Genomic DNA, 25,198 nt, shown 5'->3' on the forward strand with positions numbered 1-25,198 from the left:
TTGAGATGAATCCATTGAAGAGTTTAAGAGAAATCGAGGGGACAAAGTTTTCGGATGGGCTGACGGACGGACGGACGGAATCTTGGTATAACTATATACCCCCGACATTTTGTCGGGTGTATAAAAAGAATAATCATAGCACAAACTGATTTGACATTAAATGAAGTCATTCACACCTGTTTCTATGTTTGAAATGATTACTGGCTGTTAACTTTAACCATGAAAATATAGAGTGTTCCTATTATAAATTCACATATTCAGAAAATCAATTTCAGCACCAAATTCAGAAAAGTCAGTTTAAACCGGCATCTGAGTTCTGTAGTACTCTCTATTAACTGGCATCCATTTCTGGTCCAGGCCAAACTTATTTAATATAAAACATCAACGTCAGGGAATAACCAATCTCGATAATCTGCCGAAGCCAATTCCAACAAGCATTAAAGACAAAATAGTGGTAACATTTACATGTATGGATCACTGAAAATCTGTATGTAAAATAATTCTGTGTATAATTACCTCTGCATTTTGGGCTAGAACAAGTGACTTCTCGAAACTTAGCAGCAACCACAACGATTGTACATGCTTAAATCTACAGAACTGCCTGGCCTGAAAGGAAGAAAAGATATATTGCTTCCTGTAGAAAATATTCATTTTCTAGACATTTCACTTCAAATGGATACCATGAATGGCATACATACATACATACATACACACACACACACACACACACACACACACACACACACACACACACACACACACACACACACACACACACACACACACACATATATATATATATAAAAAACAATAAACAGTATCACTGATTTCCTAATTGAATCATAAACACTAACACCATAATAACACCATAAGAATATCATTTACAATTAATCAATGGTGGCACAGGGCAATTGTATTGTGAGCTTGAGACATATTATATATACATGTACCTTCTGACTAGTTATTGTCTGTTTCATCTTGAGCACATCTGTCATGAAAGTTTGCAGTGACTTGTCTGGATCTCCTCCCAGAGACTTGAGGAAGCTGGTGGTGATGTCCAGGTTGTTGATAGAGTCACAGATGTCTGGCAGGCTAGATTTCAGTGCGGAACCAATTTGTAGCTTCACTGCTGGAGAGAGCGACTCCTGAAAAAAACCAAGATATATGTCCACTAGATCTACCGAATTCCACATGACAAACTTTAGGAAGAACTTCATTTCTTGATCATAGGAGTTCCTTCGAATAATACAGTGGACATACAAGATTGCATAAATTAAAGCCCTACATCAAATGGCAACATTGAAAGTACAGGACCAATCATTATTAGCTTCATTGCTGGCAAATACACAAGAGGTTAATGTGTGTATGCAGTAATATTGTGCGGTTTTTATTACAAGATAGATGTCAAGTCATTTTGGAGATTAGAAAGAGTGCAAACAGTCAGCTGAGATACCATATCCTTCTACAGTTGATATACCACCCCCTCCACTCTCTCTAAGGTATTTTGGATATGTATCTGGTATGAAGTTTGTATGAATAGTTATACAGAGAAAACCAGAAGAGGTTTTAACTTGCTTGATATGATATTGAAAGCTACAAAATTGTATGTTAAAGTTTTCTAAAAAATAGTATTTGCCACTTCATTGAAAACAAACCCCAGTGTGAATATAATAAGCATAAAATAAAAGAAGAAAAATCACAAGTGGGTCCATAGATTTACAAACCGATGATGATAATAATGATGTTGATCAAATATTGCCAGGAACCATTTTTATGTAAGAAGCCAATCATTGAAACAAGTTATCATGACAGGAGATAAACACATTAAAGAGTGACAGCATGAACAGAGCTATGCACCATGGATGGTATTAAGCATAAAAATGTATGGTAACAAATATGTTGTTGACTGAATATTTCAAAATAATAATAAGCATAAAACAAAAGAAAAGTGGGTAAATGAAAAAATAATGCAAATTTTGAACAATTGGATCACAGATACTGTATATGGCTAAAATAGTTAGCATTCACTTAAACGGGTTTTATCATTTTTACAAAGACTTATCAAATTTGTTCAAAATAATCAACATTAGTGGTGCTGCAAATAATTATCATTGTCATTTCTTTATTTTGTAATAACAGCTTTGTTCTATGTTGTATGATGTGTCTGTTTCTAAATGGTTCTCGAAGAAACGTACCATATACTAAAGTGAGCCAACCAGATCAAGCTACCAGTTTTTAAAGTACCGGATCAGATCAGATATCAGATATGAGTTAAAGGTACAAGTACTGATAAATATGAATAGACACGAGTGAACACCTATATATTGAAACACCCAAATATCTATATCTACCTGTGGTATTTTTTCTCTCAGTGTCTTGAACACAATAGCATTGGTTGTGTCAGCTCTGTACACCATTGTGTCAATCTGGAACACAAACATATGGTCACAAAAACAGCTAACTGAAGTCATAATCTTATGATGCTTCAAACTTACTAATATCTATGCATAAAGAATCAAATTTAATTCTGCAACATCATTTAGGACAACGATGTTGAGTGCAAATAGTGATGACTCGTGCAAACTAATGGTCATTACATTCCAACAACTTCAAAGCCCTGTGGCAGAGGTTCTCAAAAACAAGATCTAAAACCTTGTTGGAGCAAGATATGATGTTTCATAAGAAGGAACCTGCATGCCAAATTTCAGCTTCATCACTCAAGCAGTATCAGGGGAAAACTTAAAAGCATGGTAAAGGTGCAAAGGTCAGTGTCGGGTTACTGGGGGTCACATGTTGAGTAACTTTTAAGTAGTACATCACAAGAAAGAGACCCCTCTTTGAAGACCAAAACCAATGTCTGGTTTTGCTTTGACCAGCCAAGGCATTACTAAGACACTTTACACTTCCTGAAAATATCTTTACTGTAAGTTCAGTTGGAATTCTACTCACAGGTATGACATGTGACGTCTTCTCCACTCTTGACTTGGCTTGAAGAATGACTTCTTTGAGCTGATACTCAAATCCTTCAAAGTCATACTCAATGGTGGTGCCTTTCCCCAGCTCAAAGGAGTAGTTACAGTTGGCCAGGACAAGGGGCAGCAGGTCACGGTCAGGGTGGTAGCTGACCAGGTGGTTACTGTGAAGTTTCCTCATGCTGACCTCAGGCAGGCGCTCATAGCTGCAATAATACAACATCCGAATTAAATTATACATTAAGGGTGGTAGCATACTAATGTAGAATTCCAGTGAGCATTTCCAAACCAGAAATCATAAGCTACCTGGAGTTGATCTTTTCACAGTATTTTTCCATGAATTCATTGTGCTTCCTGAAAAGGAACTCCAGCATCATGTAGGAGCAGATACCGGGTCCCTGAGTGGACGGCAGAAGGACAGCTAGAGGGGAGTTCTCCTCTATCCTCATGTTCTTGTAGGCATCAGGCAGGTGTATTAGACCATCATGGACTGTCCAACATCCTGAAATGAAGGTTGATATTGTTAATAATTCAGAAGCCCCAGAAGTGTTTTATATGTTGTTGTCATTGAAACCATAACAATATTTGGATGGAAGAGACACTAGAAATTATTGAAACCATTCAATCACGGTCAAGTTTCATTGTACGTAAGGATTTACTTCAGAGAATTAATAAAAGTGAAAACTTTAAAAGAAGGTAAAACATAGAGCCACATGGCTCTGTAGCTCACCTGCATTTTTGTGGAATATTACATTTGATCAGGTAAGGTCCCACAAGGGTAAAGAAAAACATACTAAAACAAGTGTCAACAATTGCAAGTGTTGATGACAAATCTCCTCCGGCCCCGACACATTCGAAAGAACAAATTATAGCAAGATAGTTACAGCAAGTTGTACAAGGGTGACATGTCCAAATGGATGGTAGTATTCCTATCTCATCTGTCTGTCTGTATACAAGAGTAGTTACTGAGCTATCAGAACAATGCCCTGAAATTCGGATTCAGAACTTTGTATTTGTATGTCCGGTCAATTTTCACAAATATATGAGTTAGCAGACGTCACACAATTGGTACATGGCTTACGCTGTAATCTTTTGCATTACCAACTGTACTTAGGTAAGTCTGTTGAATATTCCAAAACATGGCAAGAAGTAGCATGTGTTATTTGCTTAATGCATGATTGATCGATCAGTTTCAGAGGACAGCCTGTTTATGGTTTAGGTTGTATTATCAGAGAATTATCAACTGTCATAAAAGGACAAGTTCAATAAATGTCAACCATGCTAATTACATCTCACCATGACTGTGCAATCCTTCCTTCACACAATCCCAAGCAGCAATGAAATCTGGAAGAATCTTCAGGACATCAACTGAATTGTTTCCTGAAAGGATTCACAAACAAATACCAATGGATATTTTCAGAACAATATAATACATAATCTTCAAAGGGTAGAACATGACAGACAGAACATAATGTAAAACTCAAATACCTCATTGGGATTGCAGGTAAGAATAAGTCCTCAGAAACCTAGTTAAACTTGTCGTACGAACCAAATACATGGAATGGATGGCCAGACATTGAAAAATAAGAATGTCTATTAGCCAAGGTACATATGCTTGAAGGATATATCAGCATTCATATGAAATAGAAGAACATTTTATTTAAAAAGACATGGCTGGAAATAAATTCTCTTTTTATCAATATTGCACTGATAAGCAATGAACAAATGGCCATTTGCACTTATTTGTGACAAAGACTATTTGGAGTGTAGGACAGAAAGCAAGATTAAGTCTTGAAAATGTTCACGATATCACATTAAATAAAGGGGGATATTTTTCAAGTTATCTTTTAAGAAATGATTGAGATTTATCTACGAACATAACAAAATTCCTATTCGGGGTGATTCGGGATATTTGTGGTCTAGTGAAATGGGGGCATTACAAACAGATTATATGGATTATTGGTGGCTGTTTGTTGGCAACTACCATGATGACATCACAATTATGATGAGAATTTTAATAACTGGAAATCAGACACAGAAGAGCTGATATATTTTAATTACAAATTCAAGCGTACTTACCAACTACACCTATTTACCTTATATTTTTATTTTTCTAGCCATACTAATTTTCAATCTCCATTATGAAGATGGAATTAACAGTGGTGAAAAGCTCAAATAATTTACATTTCTCTGACCTACAGTGACAATATCCAGTGTGTTTTGACAATGATCATATGATTGCAAATGATAAAGAACTTATTTTATATCAAATTTTCTAAATCATCAATAGACTGCATAGTAGTTGTCTTGAAGTATTGTTATGTTGGAGGGAAAGTCGTGATAGACGGATACTGAATGGGTTGTAAGGGAGCTAACTCGTCAACTTGGTACCAAAACAAGAATGAAATGTTGGCAATGGATTGGTTGAGAGTCATGAAACAGTTAAATTAATAATGATTAATAAACACAACATCAGTCATAACTATTAATTACCATCTGTTGCTATTTCAGCTATTGTGATTTTCTGGGCTTTAATTCGATCCAAACGGCGTCTATACTTGGCCATCAGGAATTTTTGAAGTTGAAGGATATTTGGGATGTGACGTAATGCCTGCAAGTATGGATGCTGAAACAAAAATATGTAAACTTTATTGAAAAACACAAGTAGGTATCTGTTATTAACACAGGGATGTGATGTATAAGTACATAAATGGAGACAACATATACCTTCAGTTAGGTGATAGAAACATGTGATGCCAGTACTGACAACCATGTCCAGGTGAGATTAAGTGAAACATAATTCCCACAGATTCACACTGATGTTAGGTCAACATAAAATGGATTGCTAGAGTACCCGGTAACTAACTGTCAGTTAAAAAAGTACATAGAGGCATAACATGCAGAATTCCTGCAACTAAAAATGGTATAGGCAACTGAGTACTACATACATAATTACCAACAGTAAGACAAATTACAAACGTTTTTGCATTACATGCAGAAACAGAAGCAGACACATATCCACCTTTTCCAAACTTTCTCATCAGAAACACAGCATGATTCATTTTAAATTTACCACTTCATGCGACATTTGACTTCCTTGCCTCTAGCTACCTTAATAACAGACTTATAACCATATCCAGTTTGATAACATGTTTTCCGGTTTTGGAAAATACATGTCCAATGTAGTACAACTTTCAAATAAAGGGAGCTTGTTACTACCAACAAAGTTCAATGCCATCAAATGACCATGTGGAAAACTTGCTCTATGCAGTAAAACATTGAAGAAGAAAATCCTATAACTTCCAAAAGCACTTTCTGTCCAATGACCTTGACCTTTTTGGGGTTTTGGTTTGGTTTAGTTTGTTGTTTTACGCTGCTCTCAGCAATATTCAAGAGCTGCAAGAATTGTTTTTATTAAAACCAAATGATGTTACAAATATAAAGTTAATTTTCTGTAAATATAGTTTGAATAATACTGTTTGTAAGTCTTTCATTGTGTGAATGACCTTGACATTTTACATGACCAAGACACATGGCAGGTATAGTAGAAAGTGCTTATGTATTATCAATCATTGATATTCTGATAATACTTAATGTTTCTGGTGATGTTAACGATTCGAGGTAATAAAAATAAGACCCCCCCCAAGAGATGTCAAGTAAGTTTTGTCAAGTAAGTTCCAACAATAAATGCCCGTGGTACTGTGTACACATGCTTTTCAGGACATCATCTTCACACTTAGTGACGTTTGACCTTCAGTGTCATCTAATCATATACGACTGGAAGTGTTTTCATATTTCAGGAATTAACCCAAAATTTTGCAGAAATTTCGCTACATGTGACCTTGGCCTTATATTGAGGTAACACAAACATTGATGCAACCAAGACCTCATTCTAGCATTTATGTATACCAATAACATATACTCCAGGTGTCATGTACACTAACATTTTTTAAATACTTCCTGGGATACAGAAGGAATGTCGGGTTCGAAGTCTCTGATATCATATGGTTGAGAAAAACAATTGCAGCAGAGCTCAAATTTGAGCAAACACCTTAAGAATCCCCCCTTACTGGGGGCTGCTTAATTACTATAATAGTGCCATTGACCTTTTACAGAGATCACTTTGGAAAACTTTTCATTCACCTTCAGAAAAGGCTTCTGAGGTTGTCTGATAGTAAAACATTTTTTTCATTGCAACCTTCACATAAACGATTAATGTCTCAAAAACCTTCCCAGGGAAATAAAGGAGATACAATTGATATCATCACCTTGAGATGTAAAGACATTTTCATCTTTTATTTCTTTTTGATGATTTACATATACATAATTACCAAATTTAAAAAAACCTAATTTATGACATTTTGGATGACAATCAGTCCAAGAAAATGAACTGATCATAAACCCTGTCTTGTGTTTTCAAAAACGAAGTATGGTGGTGATGGCATTTAAATTCTGACAAAATTCTGACCATTAAACATTCCCATTAATATTCATTGAGTTATTAGATAGGACAACAAAGTCCTCACATCATACCTCTTGACTGAAAAGGCTGAGAACCTCCATCTTGGATTTCTTGCCCTTGTTGTTCTCTACTTTTAGATGGAACTCTCGCAGGAAATGTTCCAGGGTGATTCGTGACCGGTACCTCCAGACAGCTGGGAACTCGTGGAGACAGTCAACGTCTTGTGGAATGGATTTGTCTACCTCATAAAGGAGAGACATCAACTTGTCCTGACCTAGGAAAGTATCAGAACTGAAACTTTCAACATTTCTAGATACCATCAATTTGGTCATACAAAACAAAATTAAACCTTGTTCATTGAAATAACTTCACAATGAGAACAAGAGCAAGAGATTTAAAAAATAATGATGCTATTTTGAATGGTGTAGTTTAGATGGCATCATAAAGAGCAATGGTGGCTTTGTACTGGTATGTTAAATGTTGGTGCACATTTAAAAAAATTAATTAATAAAAGATTCGAATGTTTGCAATTTGACTTGTCATAATGAATTTCTAATTACCCCCGGGTAGAACAAAACATAAAATATGCCAGAGCTCAGGTTTCAAGTTTGAAAGATATTTTTTATGCAGGAAAGATGAGCAATGGACCATAATTTCAGTATTGCTGTCATGGTGGCCATATCTAAAATGGACAATGGATGGGCATGGGATATATATAATAAAATCCTTCTTTATATTGGGGTGAGTGAGTGAGTATGGTTTTACGCCACTTTTAGCAATATTCCAGCAATATCACGGTGGGGGACATCAGAAATGGGCTTCACACATTGTACCCATGTCGGGAATCGAACCCGGGTCTTCAGCGTGACGAGCGAACGCTTTAACCACTAGGCTACCCGACCGCCCCTCTTTATATTGGGGTTTAAATATGACTGCTGTGGTAGCCATATTGAAAATCTGATCTACTGGGTATATCCTCTTAAACATATTTAGGTGTCATCCATGTTGGGAGCAGGCATGCCAAATCTCTGCATAATAACATGAACCAGAGGATAAATCCATGTTTAAAAAGAAATATATCACACAAATACCTATTCTCTTGTCCTTCAAAATCCTCTCATTGCATGGTATGAGACAGTTGTCAAGATTCTGTAAAAGAAATTAAAAGACAGCTATTACTTGATTATTCATAAAATTTGGTAATCAATATAAATTGAAGCCAAGTTTTTTACCTCAAATCCTTTCAGATTGGTGGTTAACTGTGGCCTTGTCTCATGGCCATCATTGTGATTTTATTAATATCATGCTACATAGCATTTGCCCAAAAAAGTAATGAATGGTGTCCAAACAAAATGACCTTGGGGATTTGGGGTTAGAATAGATCCCCAGCAACCTGTCCTAGTCGTAAGAGGCAACTAAATGGATAAAGTGGTATGGTCTGGTGACTTGGTTCATTGCATGTCATCATATCCCAATTGCATGGATCAATGCTCATGATGTTAGTCACTGGTGTCTGGTGTACAGATCACTGTTATACAGCTGGAATATTGCTGAGTGCATGAGCATTACCCTCCTATTGCAAAATCCTGGCTATGCCTCTGCAAGAGGTCCAAGACCAGTAACAGTTCTCATATATGTAATAATATAAGTCCCTATTCTAAAATATCCAAAAGGCATCAATGCCAATGACTGAGATTATGTAATGATATCAAAAAGTTATTTACATGGATGTGAGCTCTTGTTTTTTAGAAATCTATTAAATGAATCACCTTCTCTACACACAACACCATAAACACATTTTTAAGTAGTTACATAATGTCCAGTAATAACTGCAATTTATTGATTAAATGTTCAAACTTGGAAAACATTTAAAAATTCTTGACAAACCCAAACAGCCCCTTTACCACCATTTTCAGAATATACATGTCAGCTATCATGTCAGGTTCCAGATTAAAATAACTTCTCTAGTTCTAGGAATGTACAGGCCTATCATTTCTGGACGATGACATTACCCTTTGTAGAAAAACATTTTTTTTGTTTATAGATTTGCATGTTTACAACATCTGGCATTACCACAAATCATTAGCTTGATTTGATCTAGTTGGAAACATGGGTGCTTCCTCTAGCTTATAAACATGTCATACCAACACAAAAGGTTGATTCAGTGTTTTCAGTCATCAATATTCCCTGCCATCCTTGCTTGCTTACAATTATGAATAAATAGTTTTGATTTCTGTGACAGCAATAAGCACCAGTCATAACTAGCCTAATATATTTACAAAGTTTCATGGAGAAATAATGAAAGGTTTGGCACAAGAAAATAATCCAACCCTAATTTAAACTTGTTGCCTTGGAAAAGCAAATGATAATTCTTATTCTTAAATTCCAGAACATTAAAGGCACCAGTTCATCACTTGCCTGATCTGTATAAAAATTTCATGAAAGATATATGAAACAGTTTATAAGTCATGCTCTTGAAATGAATGGGTAAACACAAAAACACAGTAAAAATAGTTTCCCATGATGGTTTCAAAGACAATCAGGCACTCGTGAAGAGCAACCTCCTCCTGGTGAGTGCTGGGTAACGCTAATAGCTCTTCCCCCGTGTGGAACCGGGGCAGAATATTTCCACAGCCTCCCATTGCTGGTCGTATGAGGCGACTAAAATGGGCAACCTGTTTGCCGTGGGTTGCGTCCCTGTGTCGGCGGAGGACGGGAGTCTGGTAGTTGAGGGCACTGGTTCCTGGAACTGTGTTCCTTTGCCCAACACACTACTTCGACCCTTACTTCGCCTAGACGGGTGGTAAGATGGGCCCGGTCTTATCAATCGGCTGGTCATGCCAGGCCCTGTGCGTAATATTGTATATGCACACCTGTGTTGTATTTTAATGTCTATTTTGGTCTTGGCCATGCATAACTTGTGTATATTCTCAATTTTCGATTGAATAAATTGCCTAGAGTCTTACCCCAGAAGGCGGTGGCTCATGGGCCAATCTGGTACTTTCGACCTCTGAGTTCTGTATGTCTTCAATTTCTTGCCATGGGCCGAACCAGCCTGACATTTTATTTGTTAGACAAATACAGCTATTCATGTTGTTCTTACTGGAGTATAACACCTCTGTATCCCTGATGTTTGCATGTTGGAGATCCGGTGCAGGAAAACATCGCTCTTTGTAGCACTCCATGGTGGGTGGGGAGCAGGGGTGCTGAATAATTTACTTTCACCATGGCAACCAATCACTCTGGTTCAAACCGCAACGAAAAGAAAAGACGTTTTGAAGCTGAGACTTTCTCATCTGACGCTGCTTCTGTTCAACAAAATTCAAATTGGTCACGATTTCTTGTAGTTGAATCTGGAACTGAACATCCTTTAAAAATTAATCCATTTGCAATTTGCAAAGCCATTGAAGGTATTTGCGGAGAGGTAAAAAATGTTTCACGGCTCCGGGGCGGTTTTCTTTTGGTGGAGTGTGCACGGAGACAGCAAGCTATCAATCTTTTGAATTGTACAATGTTTGCAAACACTGCAGTAGCTGTCTCTGAGCACAGAACGTTAAATTCAAGTCGAGGTATCATCCGCGACACAGCCCGTTGTCTGGCTGAGATGTCAGAGGACGAAATACTTGAAGAATTAAAGGTACAACATGTCACGTCAGTGAAACGTTTCTCAAGAAAAGATGGTGAGACCTTCGTTCCTACGAACACATATTTGTTCACCTTCTCCCTTTCAACCATACCCCAATCAATAAAGGCAGGCTATTTCAACATCGGAGTGGAGGTGTATGTCCCCAATCCACTCCGATGTTATAAGTGTCAGAAGTTTGGACATGGGTCCAAGACATGCAATCGATCGTCTGTTTGTTGCCGCTGTGGTAGCAATCATGACGGTTCTGATTGTACAGCTGAACTCAAATGTGTTAATTGTAATGACCGACATGTTGCATCTTCCAAATCCTGTCCACTGTGGAAACTTGAAAAGGATATTTTGACTGTCAAATGTCAAAATAATTTGTCTTATCTGGATGCTAAAAAACTTGTTGCCAGCCGGTCTCCTCCATCAACACAAACCTATGCTGCAGCTCTCTCTCACCCTTCCACAACTAGATCCATAGAATGTCAAACAGATTTGACATGGGCAAATTCAGAACATCCAATGCCTCTTAGGACAACTTCTGAAAGCCAGACACCTCAATCAGATACTACAACATGTGACATTTCTCCACCATCTAAGATCATGAGTGAAACTTTGACACAATCTTCAGCAGCTCCAGAAATGCCACCTACTGTACAAACATCAACTGACACGTCTAGAAAACAAAAGAAAAAACAAAACAGGAAAATTACAACAAAGATCCCGACTCCTACTGAAACATCTGTAGATGTTCACAACTTCTTTGATCCTTTAGAGATGGATGTTACTCCATCCTCACATCACAACAACAGTTGTGATTCCTCTTCACATTCACGTGAGCGATCTCCTGTGGAACCGCCATGAATCATTCAAATGTACTTCAATGGAATTGCAGAGGGCTTAGGCACAATTTTAACGAACTACAGTTATTAACAACTGATTTTATTCCATCAGCAATTTGTTTACAAGAGACGTACTTAAAAAATACTGATAAATTTGATTTAAGGCAGTATAGTTCCTATCATTCTTTTTCTCCTCCGGGAGATAAAGCTACTGGAGGTGCTTCTATGTTGGTGCGGCGGGGTGTTGTTCACAGTCCTGTTCCGCTTGACACGAATTTGCAAGCAGTTGCAGTTAGACTTACACTGCATATTGCCTTCACACTTTGCTCCTTATACATTCCTCCATCTTCAAATCTTCAGCGTAATGATCTACAAAAACTATACGACCAGCTCCCAAAGCCCTGTGTCATCATGGGTGATCTAAATGGGGAAGTTCAACCATTAATCAAAAGGGAAAAGTGATCGAGGATTTTGTTTCCGATAATGATCTATGCATCTTTAATGATGACTCCGACACTTACTTACACCCTGCTACTGGCACATATTCATCTTTAGATCTGTCTCTGACGGACTCAGTTTTGTTAAACGAATTCTCATGGTCCGTTCACGATGACCTATGTGGGAATGACCATTTCCCCACCGTGCTTAAACCCATTAATCCCACTGATGATCCTCCTTCACCGCGATGGAATTTTTTGAAGGCTGATTGGCCTTTATTTCAATCTTTATGCAAAGTTAAATTACAACCTACGTCTTTTCAAAATGTTACTGACCCGATTCAGTTGTTCTCAGATCAACTGAATGAAATTGCTGATGAATCAATTCCTAAGTCCTCTATCAACCCACGTGTTCGTAAACCATGGTTTGATGACACTTGCAAACATGCTAGGAAATGTCGTAAGAAGGCGGAGAAATACTTCCGTAAACATCCTACTGTCCATAACTTGAACACCGTCAAAATTTCAAATGCTAAGGCGAGACGTCTATTCAAACAAAATAAACGTCAATCCTGGCAGAATTATGTCTCCAAAATCAACTCTCGTACCCCTATGTCCAAGGTATGGAACATGATCAAAAAGATCAAAGGCAAGGGATCAAATTCTACAGTAAACCATTTAAAGGATGGCGACACTTTGCTAACGGATAAATCTGCTATTGCCAATAGACTTGGGAAAACTTTATCTCAACATTCGTCTTCATCTAATTACGTTCCTGAATTTCAAAAATATCAGCTCCAACAGGAAAAGAAAAAAGTAAATTTTACATCTGATAATGGTGAAGATTACAATGATGTATTTTCACTACATGAGCTACATACTGCCTTAGGGCAAGCTCATGATACAGCAGCAGGCGCTGATAATATTCATTATCAGCTACTTAAACACTTGCCAGAATCATGTCTTGAAACTATGTTGAATATATTCGATGATATTTGGACAGCAGGGACATTTCCACCTTCATGGCATAAAGCCATTGTTATCCCCATACCCAAACCTGGGCGGGATCATTCTGATCCATCAAATTACCGACCTATATCTCTCACTAGCTGTGTTTGTAAAACTATGGAACGCATGGTAAATAATCGATTAGTGTGGTACTTGGAAACAAATAATCTTCTTACCAATATACAATGCGGTTTCCGTAAAAACAGAAGTAAAGTATCGATCACTTAGTGCGTTTAGAATCGTTCATTAAAAATTCCATTGTAAATAGACAACATGCTGTATCGATCTTTTTCGACTTAGAAAAAGCTTACGATACAACATGGAAACATGGTATTTCAAAAGATCTTCATGATTTTGGATTGAGAGGCTGTCTGCCTCATTTTATATCACAGTTTTTAACAGACAGGAAATTTCAAGTCCGCGTGGGTTCTACCCTGTCTGATCATTATAATCAGGATCAGGGTGTCCCACAAGGCAGTATTTTGTCTGTCACTTTATTCAGTTTAAAAATTAACAGTTTGTCAAAAGTTTTAAATGATTCAGTTGATGGATCACTTTTTGTGGATGATTTTAATCTATCTTGTCGTGGTAAAAATATGCACACAATAGAAAGGCAATTACAATTATGTCTCAATAAAATTCACAAGTGGTGTCTAGAAAACGGGTTTAAATTTTCTAAATCAAAAACTAATTGTATACATTTCTGCAGAAAATATAAGCCACATAAGGACCCTGAACTATTTCTGAATGGCACTCCTATCAAAGTTGTTAAGGAGGCCAAGTTCTTGGGACTTATTTTTGATAACCACTTAACTTTCCTTCCACATATTAAATACCTAAAAGCTAAATGCCTGAAGGCACTCGATCTCTTGAAAGTTGTTTCTAATTCAAAGTGGGGAGGGGATCAGACAACTCTCTTACACTTATACAGGTCACTAATCCGTTCAAAACTTGATTATGGCTCCATTGTCTATGGTGGAGCCTGCAAAAGTAATTTACAAAAACTCGATACCATCCATCATCAAGGCCTGAGGCTTTGCCTTGGAGCTTTTAGAACGTCTCCCATTCACAGTCTCTATATAGAAGCAGATGAGCCTTCTCTTAAACAACGCCGTTTAAAATTATCTTTACAATACATCACTAAATTATATTCTAATCAGTCCAATCCAGCTTTTGATTGCATATTCAATCCTCTCTACGAAGATCTTTACAATAAGAAATCAACACTTACTCCACCACTCGGAATCAGAATAAAATCTGCAATATCAGCTTCTAATATTAAACTCCAAGATATAGCTCCTACTAAACTTTTCTCATCTCCTCCTTGGCAAATGGTGAAGCCAGAAGTAGACCTGACATTAACAAAACTAAAGAAATCAGATACTAACCAATTAATTTACCAACAAGAATACCTTCAACTAAGAAACACTTACGACACTTATAAATCTATATTTACAGATGGATCCAAGGATGGTGGCGCAGTTGCTAGTGCCACTGTCATTGGATCCAGAACAATCTCTTCACGTTTACCTGATAACAGTTCAATATTCACTGCAGAAGCAAACACCATTTTTACAGCACTTAAATATATCTGTAATCAATCTAAACATAACCAATTCATACTGTTTTCAGATTCTCTTTCATGCCTTCAGGCAATTAAAAATATGTCTTCAAAACATCCACTTTTAATCCAAATTCTTGAGTTATTTACTGATCTTGCTACTGCCCAATATGACATCGTCTTTTGTTGGTTACCAAGCCATGTTGGTATCAAAGGTAACACAATGGCCGATGCTGCTGCTAAAGCAGCACTCAACAAATCTGTGACACCACTTCTGATCCCATACACTGATTTTAAACCCATGATTCGATCCTACATCCGAGATCTTATGCAACAGAAGTGGGACGCCCAAGTAGGTATCAATAAATTACATGAAATTAAACCAAATATCGGATATACCTTCTTGGGGTGTCAGTCCAGATTTGAAGAGGTCATTATGCGACGATGTCGTATTGGCCACAGCAGATATACTCATGAATATTTACTAAAAGGTGAGGATCCTCCGTTTTGTATCCCTTGTGATGAAAGAATCACAGTCAAGCATGTCCTGCTTGACTGTGTTGATTTTTCCATCACAAGGGATAAATATTTCAATGTAAAAACAATTAAGGACCTTTTTAATGATGTTAATTCTCGTTTAATATTATGTTTTTTAAAAGAAATAGAACTTGTCCATAAATTTTGATGTGCTTAATGTATTATTTTATAAATTGGTAGTGCTAATTAATAACTTAGATTGTGAGTGGCTGTACCCTCGAGGGGGGTTGAAGTAGCGTAAAATTATTGTCCCCCTAAGAGGGTATGTAAGTCCCCAACCATTCGTAGTATTTTTATGCATACCAGACTTTTAAATCGTAGTATATTTGTTAGTTTTATTCAATGGCTAAACTTGCATATAATCGCCAGCGACTGAAGGGATGGTGTAAATCCTACCGGGGTCCATGCAAGAAGCAAAGGCACTGTAAGTCCCCATGGTCCCCATAGCCCATTTTTATATTGTGTTTTTCCTTAATCATTAATGCTTTTAACTGTTCTGTAACTAGTTTTAAATCTTATCTGTGATATTCTAGTTCTCATACTGTCCTTTGATGACAGATTTTTATAAAGTTTAAATATTTGTATATTTCATGTCTAATTTCTCGTCACGATATGGCTGAAATATTGCCGATGTGACGTAAAGCAGTGCACTCAAAGACAATCAACATATTTATCGTTTAACAATATATGCAAAATGGCATCCTTGTATCCAAAGTGATTTTCCCCCCAAATAATTACTGTTAAATTCGGACCGTAAGAGTCCCAAACTATATCTCCCATCCCACATCATGGCAGGAAATAATGTACCAAATCTGAATACACAACTTCAGTTATCATGGACAAAACACATTTTTGAATGTATGACCTGGAGGTATCAGTGACAAATATTTCAAGAACATGCACAAAGGAAATACAGCACATAAACCTAAAATAATGACCCTAGGTGGAATTCAACTGAAATATGTGATACTCATTGAAAGTTGGATACAGTGCCCTACTACTGTTACCATCAGATTGTCATTGCTTGTCAAACACAAACCTTCAAATCCTATAAAAACTACATGCATAAGACTTCATTGTGACCTTGACAAGTTCACACTAGATTGTGTCCAATATGACCATTTCTGATCAACCTAATGATGACCTACACTACATGCCAGTAAACAAACTTTTAGCAAAATAAATTCAGGCTATGACATAGAGGATGACCTCAACCCTTGATGTGACTGTTTAATAAAGGAGATATACATGATGTGATATCCCTGAGATGTCCAGGAGCCCCATTGTTTAAAATTGAAACAGTGTCATGTTGGCGGTGGTCAAATTCTGACAAAAGTTTAAGGCATCCCTATTTTATGTGGCTGCATAATCGGTATCAACGCCAAAGTTTCATACTTGATTGTTTCCAATTTTAATGTTGTTATAGATTTCAATTAACATTTCAATTTCAAGCATCCTTGACATTTTTGACAACTTTCAGTACCAGTAGTACTCTTGGTTGCTGTTTCTTCATATGAGTAATTATACCAAAGAGGATATAAACAGTCTATACCTGTAAAAGTGGGAGAATGAAAACCTTTGCAAACTGTTCCTCCCAAACCTCCCTAGCTCTCTTGCTGCTTAATGCTTGTGGCTCTGTGGTTGTGTGTGTTACTGAAAATGACATAAAATGCAGATAAATCAGTAACAGAAAATAACACAAAGAGAAAATAAAGAGAAATAGAAGAGCAAGATGTTAAGGGCAGTGGGATAGTCTAGTGATTAAGCATTCACCTGTCAAGCTGAACACTCAGATTTGATTCCCCCCGCATGGAAAATGTGTGGAGCACATTTCTGGTGTTTCCCACTGTGACAGTTGGAATATTTCTAAAAGCAGTGTAAAATCTTACTTTATATACACCTTTAAAGATAAATATGGTGATCATGTGATGATACAGTCAATACAGTCCAGTACAAGTATAATTTGTTTTGTTTTATTACTATTACTTGTTTTTTTATTTTCAACATATTTTGGTGGTACAGGTATGGCATGTTACGTCACGTCAGAACAACCTTTCGCGAACTATGACCGACCAATGAAATGACTAATAGGAAGTCAACGTTAGCCACTTAGAAAGCAGCTTTATTAAGCTTTGCGGTACCAGTTTCAAACTTGCGACTTACATTCCAGACTATGCTTTTTTAAGTATTTTGAATAAATCATACAGTCCATAACAGTTGTTTTGTGTTGAGCTTTAGAGGTTGCATGATTAGAAAACATATTCCGCTTACAATGTAACATAACAATATGAATATTTCATTTTTCAATTTTTATTACATGTTTGTATCCTTATCTATCGTGTAGTTGTCCGATTTTCGATCATGAACGTTGATACTACTTAATTTCATTTAAACTCCTCGTACATACTCCTTAATCCGACATAATCATATGCAACCAACCATGTCGGATTAGCCGGTCTTGACTCTATGTTATTCAACAATAAATTACTTTGAATGAAAAAGTGCCACATATTATTTCCATGCTTGCCCCTTACCCAACTGTGTCATTTGATGACAGATGAAGTGTAGGAGGAGGAAGACATCATCCACACTCTTTCCTGTGGCCATGTGGATGATCTGAAGGTCCTTCTGGAGGTGCTCCCAGAAAAACTGACCACAATCTGGCTGTAGTTGTGGTGTAGTAAGATTTGCAACAGCCTGTGACAAGCATATGTATGCAAATATAGGTAGGGCACAAAACTATGGCAGATCTTCAGAATAGTGTCATATTTATAAATCCATTGTTATATGAGGTATCAATGGTGGCAGATCTAGAAATCCATGGTTATATGACCTCTTAATAGTGTAATATCAAGAAATCAATGGTTATCTTGCTGTGTTTCTGTATCTCATTGACTGAGCACTGAAACATTTACTACATCAAAGTGTGTGATATAGAGAATCTCACCCGAGTGTCTTTTGATATCAAATATATCAACACAAGTTGATAAAAGTGGGAAAACTCCAAGGCTTGCCAAGGATTTTTTCCACTTTTATCAACGAGTGCTGATATATTTGATATCAAAAGACACTCGGGTGAGATTTTATTTATCATCCAACATCATTCTTCCAACTTTTTCAGTTTGTAGACAGTAAGCAGTGTCTTAAGTGTAAAAAGTACTGCTAACAGCTTCAGTAGCAGAGCCTTTAGTGATGTCATTTGATTGTGACATCATGGTAACCAATTTCAATGCAGCGATATCTACAGTGTAGATCTCAACCAAGCGATATCTCTTGTGGGAGCCAGTTTTGGATGATAAATGTCCATCCAATCTCCACTTGCACAGAAAACAGCTGAGAGAGAAATAACCAATAACAGTTTGCTGTAATGGGACAAATGTGATTGTTGCACTACTATAGCCTTTGTTGCTAACAGTAATGTGCTTTAGTTCATAGAATACGATCTCCTACACAATTTCAGAAAACATCTCTTAAGAGTACTTACTGAGTGGATGGATGGATGGATGGATGGGTGGATGGATAGCACACTGCAGCAGGGCGTACAGTATACAAATGAAGCAGTGTATAAGGAAATGGAAACAGATCATAAATCACAATCTCACCTGTGGGTCAGTCCTTGTTCCCAACAGTAATGCAGCATGAGTGAAGAAACGCAGGACTGCACAAGCAGCTCCCTCAAGTTGTCGTTCACCAGCATAGGTATTGGTTCTGTCAGCAGCTCTACCTAAGACATGACCTGGCCGAGTCTGGTCCTCTCTGCTCAAAGTAAAAGATCATGACTTCCTCTTAAAGTAATTATGATATATGTTCAAATGAAAACAAATTGGTATTAGGGTAATGGGAAACATGTAAGCAGCTTTAATGTTAAATGTTGATGTTTTGTTAAAGCTAGAGAAGTGATATGCAGATGCTGTGGTGCTGTAATTTCATACAGACGCGATGTATAAATGTCTATAAAACATACATTAATACTCCGAGAAAAAGCCTACCAGTTACAGTTCTGAAGCATTTATATTTTCGGAAGCAAGGAGCTAATTAAACGCAAAACCAAGACTGATATATAATTGGCCGCTTTGAAAAGTCAGATGAAAATACTCTGAAAAGTAGTCAAATCCCAATCTGAAGACAAATTATTGAACTGAAAAAACAGATACTAGTACTGACATCACATTAATTTTGTATGTAAAAAACTAGAACTGTGCCAAAATAAACGAAATTTCAAGTTTTCTTCAAATTAATAGAACAGCTTCTTCCCAAAGCTATCCACTACAAAATGGACAAACTGACTCTCTACATAAGTCTTTTCACATAGCAGAACAACTTGGTCCATTTCCATTACTAATAAATCCAGTGAGCAGAAATACTGTGAACATTATTATGTCCCTAGCTTTCACACAGAGGTGCTGCAGTAAAGTTGACTTTGCATTATGGTTCAGGTATTTTATATTTTTTGTTACGGGGTAAATACATCAAGGCTTATTCAGGGGTGATTGAATTATATACTATTGAAAATAGGTAGGAACTTGCCCTGCATGGCGCTTATTTCCTTCAAACGCCTCATGTCGTCTTCCTCCAATCTTCTTACCACATTGGTTGCATTTGCCTTCTGTATAAGGTCGACCACACTGATGATAGATAATGATTGCATTATAATTATTTGTGTTAGTCAACAGTTCATTGTATTCTTGTTAGAGGAGATTCATGTCCACAATTACAAAGTATGAGACACAGGATCACATATACTAGTGACAAAAAATAAGGGAACTAATGAATTGATGTGTGTAACTTAATTTTAGGTGTGTATGTCCACAATTTTGGGCGATACATGGCCTACCATTCCACCTGAAGAGATACCTCAAGCTGGGCCACTTTGACATGTGCTTGGTCTCTGGTGTACACTGTCCTCCTGTGAACATCCCACAGATGCTCTTTTGGGGACATGTCAGCGGGCCAGTCAACATCAACTTATCGCATGCCTGTTCACCTGTCATTTGTGATACTGCCACATACCATGACACTATTGCCCCCATACTGATGATGGTAAGAATTGTTGCCCTGGCATACTGGTTACTGCCATATTGCCAACAGTGTTATCCAGCCATCAGTGAATTGGGAGACAAAACCTTGATTAGTCTGTAAAGATGGTGTAACACCATTGGCACACAACCATCCCTGGTGTTGCCAACTACACCCCAATCTTTGCCACCTATGGTAAGCTGTTAGGGTCACAACCTTAAGAGGACATCTTGCTTTCGGGCGGGCGGGTAGCATAGAGCAAGTTTGTAATGGTAGTTATTCGCCTTCCTGTTATTTTACGGAATTCTCTAGGTATCGTTCTTTAGGCCTGCCATGCCAAGGCCTCATTGCAACGTCACCTGTTAGACATTACTTGTCCCACAGTCAAGAAATTACACTTTTTGATTCACCAAACATTTGGGCATCCCACAATTTGCCATTTTGTCTGTTCATTGAGATACTGTCTTGGAGTCATTTTTGAGAGTGTGCTTAGCTCAGTTGCATCAGTGAGAGTGACTTCCCCTATAGGTGCACACACTTTGCCTTCTGTGTACATGGGCATCACATGGGTATTTCGTGATAGCAAAGAACATGATATTAAAAAATCTTAAATGGTACACATATGCACTAAATAACACATCATATGATTATCCTTACAAAATATTTTCAAGGTCATTTGGAAACAAGGCCAATGGCGGAAACATTCATGCAAGCCTTAATTTAATTCCATTACTTAATTCTACTGGCTAGTGCAAGGATACTTCAGCTATGCCTGATCAGACCAGTCTTAATGACACTTGTCATAAGTGATGACTTAATGAGGGTTGGGTGGTCACATTGTGTGACCTGGTTAATGATGTAGCATTGTACCCCAACAGCTTGGACCATTGCTTATGATATCAAGCAGTCAACCATACTTGATCATATGAAGGCTGGTAAGATATAGCTGGCCATGGAATATTGACTGATTGCATCTCCCCAAATAACTTTGTGACCTTTGATCTACTGTACTGATACTAAAAAAATCTATAAATAGTCTTATTGTGTGTTATTGTGTGTTAACTAGTGATTGACATGCTGTGAGACAATGTAGTTTTATGACCATAATTGTAGAACATAAATCATCAGTAAATAATGGAAGTATGTAATTGTAAATATGGTGCATTTATTACCTCAGTGATGGCGTATGGATGGCCATCAGGACAATCTGAAAGAAACCAAAGAACAAAAAGTATACAGATACTTGCCAAATTGACAAAACCTCTACAACATTTTGTTGTTGTTCACAACAAGCAATGTTCCAGTTTTATCATGGACGTCTATAAATGATGAAACTAGTGACTGATAATATTATAAGCAGCACCTCACAACACAATAACATGCAACTGAGTCCCGGAGGCTGACAATCTGGATATATCTGATGTAGATAGAAATTGTGAATGCATTGTGGGACCTCCACTGACAGCTAGCGGCAACTTCTTCTCTTTAAACGACCTCCCACAACACTAAGGATGTTGATAAGTCGTGAAACTCATGAGCTTTGCAGTCACTACAACCTGGTGGGGAGAGCTCTGCATGCCTGTAGCTTTCCAAGATGGTGGTTTTCAACCAGCCTGCAACTTTAGCCTTGACGATGTCTTTATCAATAGTAGGCTTGCATGAGACGAAAAGTCATTTTTTGTGTCGTCGATGTTCCTGTGCAGCTGTGAGATAATATTTCAGTGCTGAACTGGTCTGGATGGTCCACATGGCAGAGATGGAGTATTGACTCAATCCACTGTGTATTTGAGGAAGGAGAAGTCTAGTCTTCTCCACCACTGTCCAAACTTGCATTGGAGGCAGAATTAGAGAAACAACAAACCTGCATCTTTGCCAAAGGGAAAATGTGTATGCAAACATATCTCCCCAATTAAGTGGCAGGGTATCTAGATGTAGAGTCTGCGGGTCTGGTACTGGACAGACATAGATTGGAAGCTTGCTGTTAAGACATGTCGCAACAAGTCGAGATGTGACCGTCCCAAGTCATTGTTATTCACTTGAAAACTTGGGAAAGTATAGAGACACTCCATTGACATGATGTTGCACTTTGGGGACAAACAATTTGCCAATATGTTGTGTGTGCCTGGTATGTGGCATGCATCCAATCTGCAATTGATTAGGTCTGCTAATCCAAATAAACGTAAAGTCTCCTTCAAGAAACGTTCTTATTCCGTTCCCCCTTCTTGTTGATGGTATGGTACTGCCGTGGTGTTGTTAGTAGCAACCGGTACTGATGACTAACAACTTGTCTGTCCATGTATTGAGAGCGTGGTAAATCACCAACATTTCCAGAGAAGATACATGTCTTGTGCTCTGCACATGGGCAGAGGCATTTGGCACAATATGAGGCATTCCTAACAACTGGTTAGGTAGGATGGCTGACAATGAAGAGGAGGTCTGTTGACATCTAAAGCTATTTTTAGTGTTAACCAAATTGCAAGAATATTGGATATGATGTAAAAGAGGTTAGGTATTCAAAGGAATTATGTACTTCCTGTAAAGCTCATATCTTATTTGTGACATCCAGTTGTTACCCACTCATTGAACTTATTGGGGATTCCAGATCAGAATATACCAGTCCCCTATTCCCAAATCTTGTTATAACTAAATTGGGTGCTTGACAAAATATTGTACAAAAGCGTTGCTTATATATGTTTAATATTTCTCACTGTGGTTTAAACAACATGGACTCACCCACCATTACATTACTATGCAGACAGTAACAGTAGGTAAATTGAATCCATCTCATATGTATCATAAAGTGTATCAGATCTATAGCCTGAGTCATTAATAATGATATATCAATTGTAAAAATATAACATAAAAGTGTTGATTGATATGTACTGACCCTTATATAGAAAAATTCTACGTACAGACATTAAAATGATTTATGTTTCAATATGATCTCCTTTTACGTTGATACACTTTTGCCAAGATGTTGGAAGAATTTTATCCCAGTTTCATAGAAGACCTTCTCCTGGCTGTCCAAAAAGTCCTCCACAGATGCTATGACGTCATCATTCGAGTTCAAATAGGTTCCAGGTAGAGTCTTCTTCATGATTGAAAACAGATGGAAGTCTGATGGAGAAGGATCAGAATAATATGGTGGGTGCTTAAGGAGTTCAAAGCTATACTTGTGGATTGTAGCCAAGGCAAGGACTGATTTGTGTGATGGTGCCTTGTCCTGATGAAAAGCACACCTATTCTCAGCTTCCCATGTCACCTAGTCCTAATTTAAGCCATAATTGCATTATAAGCTCTTGTCAGTTCTTTTGGAAGGTAGTCCAATATCATGACACAGAAGTCATAACCTTTCTGTTATAACTGTTTTGATTGGTGCTTGGACTGGTTCCCAGGTTTTATTCATAGTCGCAAAATATTGCAAGAACCTTTCTGGATCAGCTTCAAACAGAGCTTTATTCTCACAGACACAATATGTCTGGTGCATATTTTATCAGGTGTCAGAAGCTTTGGAACCCCAGCAAGCTGATACCTTCATTGACAAAGTTTCTGTGATAATGTAGTGTACTCTCTCCTGGGAAATGCCCACTTAACCAGCAATATGACGCTCAAGTCATAAGCATGTCAGTCATCATCATATCCTGTATTCTCTGGATATTTTCTGGTGTGACAGGCCTTCCAGGACAGAGTATTTTTTCTTCCCGTCATGCTTCATCTGTCACCTCTTAATGGTGGAATTGGAAGGGGCGTCCTTCCCTAGTGTAGTACTCATATCTTCAAGAATGGATTTTGGGGTTAGATCCTCTTTCTGCAAATAATTCCTGCACTTTCAAGTTTGTCCATTTTTTTTAAAGATTCCATACCCTTGTTTATTTTACAGACCTGTGACAGCAAAACAATTTGCTCAATTTACTCATGTTTTTGTGGATATACCTCCATGACATCATGTAATGTCCATAATGATGTTGTTTTTAAACTATTATGTGATTCCTTCGAAGTGAGGCTCAGAACTTATCAGTCACCCCTCGTAAAAATACTTACAAAAAAAGACGACTTCACTGGCATCTCCTTTCGCTTTCATGGAATTCAGCATTGACTGCCTAATGGAATCTACATCATCCTGAGGCATTGTTGGGAGTAGCATGTCCTACAAGAGAGACTAGAGATAGATTCCAGTATCTACAAGATTAAATTGTATACTATCATTTTATTAATTTAAAAAAGATTTCTACTCACACTTTTATCAAAAGAGTATATTAATTTGTATTGATATTTTTCTAGTCATTTGACACGTATGAGATACATTTTTTCCTTCAAATGTACTCTTATTTTGTTATCTATACTCCCAAAAATTAATGATTATCTGATAACTACCGGTAAATATTCCTTTTGAATGTTAAAATCATGATGTTAATGGTCAGATTTTAAGTATTTTTAATGGTCATCTTAATGAGGAGGGGAAAGTTATACCGGTAATACAGTATTATGAACTAACTGGCAGCCATGGAGCCAAGCAACAGATTGGGATGGTGGCAGGGGTTTATATATACAATTCCTGGTATAACAAGAAATGTGCTTGTAAAAGTAAAAGCAGCACTGCTATGTCTAAAAGGCCTGATAAATCATTACAGACCATAACACTACATATTTCCTATCTGAAATCATTTCCAGGCTTTAATGATTATCATTTCCTTTGATTTGGGGAAATAAATGCTACCACAAGATTAAAGTA

At 37.3% G+C, this 25,198-nt stretch overlaps 1 protein-coding gene across 1 annotated transcript in view; it reads right to left on the reverse strand.

Moving 5' to 3' along the window:
• Positions 1-25,198, reverse strand: part of LOC124137116 (E3 ubiquitin-protein ligase rnf213-alpha-like) — a 196,930-nt gene that overhangs the window by 6,994 nt on the left and 164,738 nt on the right. Inside the window, exons 77-91 of the mRNA XM_048384001.1 lie at positions 24,508-24,613; positions 21,639-21,673; positions 19,978-20,075; positions 19,053-19,206; positions 17,985-18,147; positions 17,003-17,103; positions 8,526-8,583; positions 7,506-7,708; positions 5,466-5,598; positions 4,269-4,352; positions 3,279-3,474; positions 2,950-3,178; positions 2,352-2,426; positions 951-1,145; positions 517-606 (exon numbers count right to left, since the gene is read on the reverse strand). Of these exons, the coding sequence (XP_048239958.1) occupies positions 517-606; positions 951-1,145; positions 2,352-2,426; positions 2,950-3,178; positions 3,279-3,474; positions 4,269-4,352; positions 5,466-5,598; positions 7,506-7,708; positions 8,526-8,583; positions 17,003-17,103; positions 17,985-18,147; positions 19,053-19,206; positions 19,978-20,075; positions 21,639-21,673; positions 24,508-24,613 (1,920 nt within the window). The remainder of the gene's footprint in view (positions 1-516; positions 607-950; positions 1,146-2,351; positions 2,427-2,949; positions 3,179-3,278; positions 3,475-4,268; positions 4,353-5,465; positions 5,599-7,505; positions 7,709-8,525; positions 8,584-17,002; positions 17,104-17,984; positions 18,148-19,052; positions 19,207-19,977; positions 20,076-21,638; positions 21,674-24,507; positions 24,614-25,198) is intronic.

The sequence above is a fragment of the Haliotis rufescens genome, unplaced genomic scaffold, assembly GCF_023055435.1.
Source record: "Haliotis rufescens isolate VD_foot unplaced genomic scaffold, xgHalRufe1.0.p SCAF_5, whole genome shotgun sequence".
Lineage (NCBI taxonomy): Eukaryota > Metazoa > Mollusca > Gastropoda > Lepetellida > Haliotidae > Haliotis > Haliotis rufescens.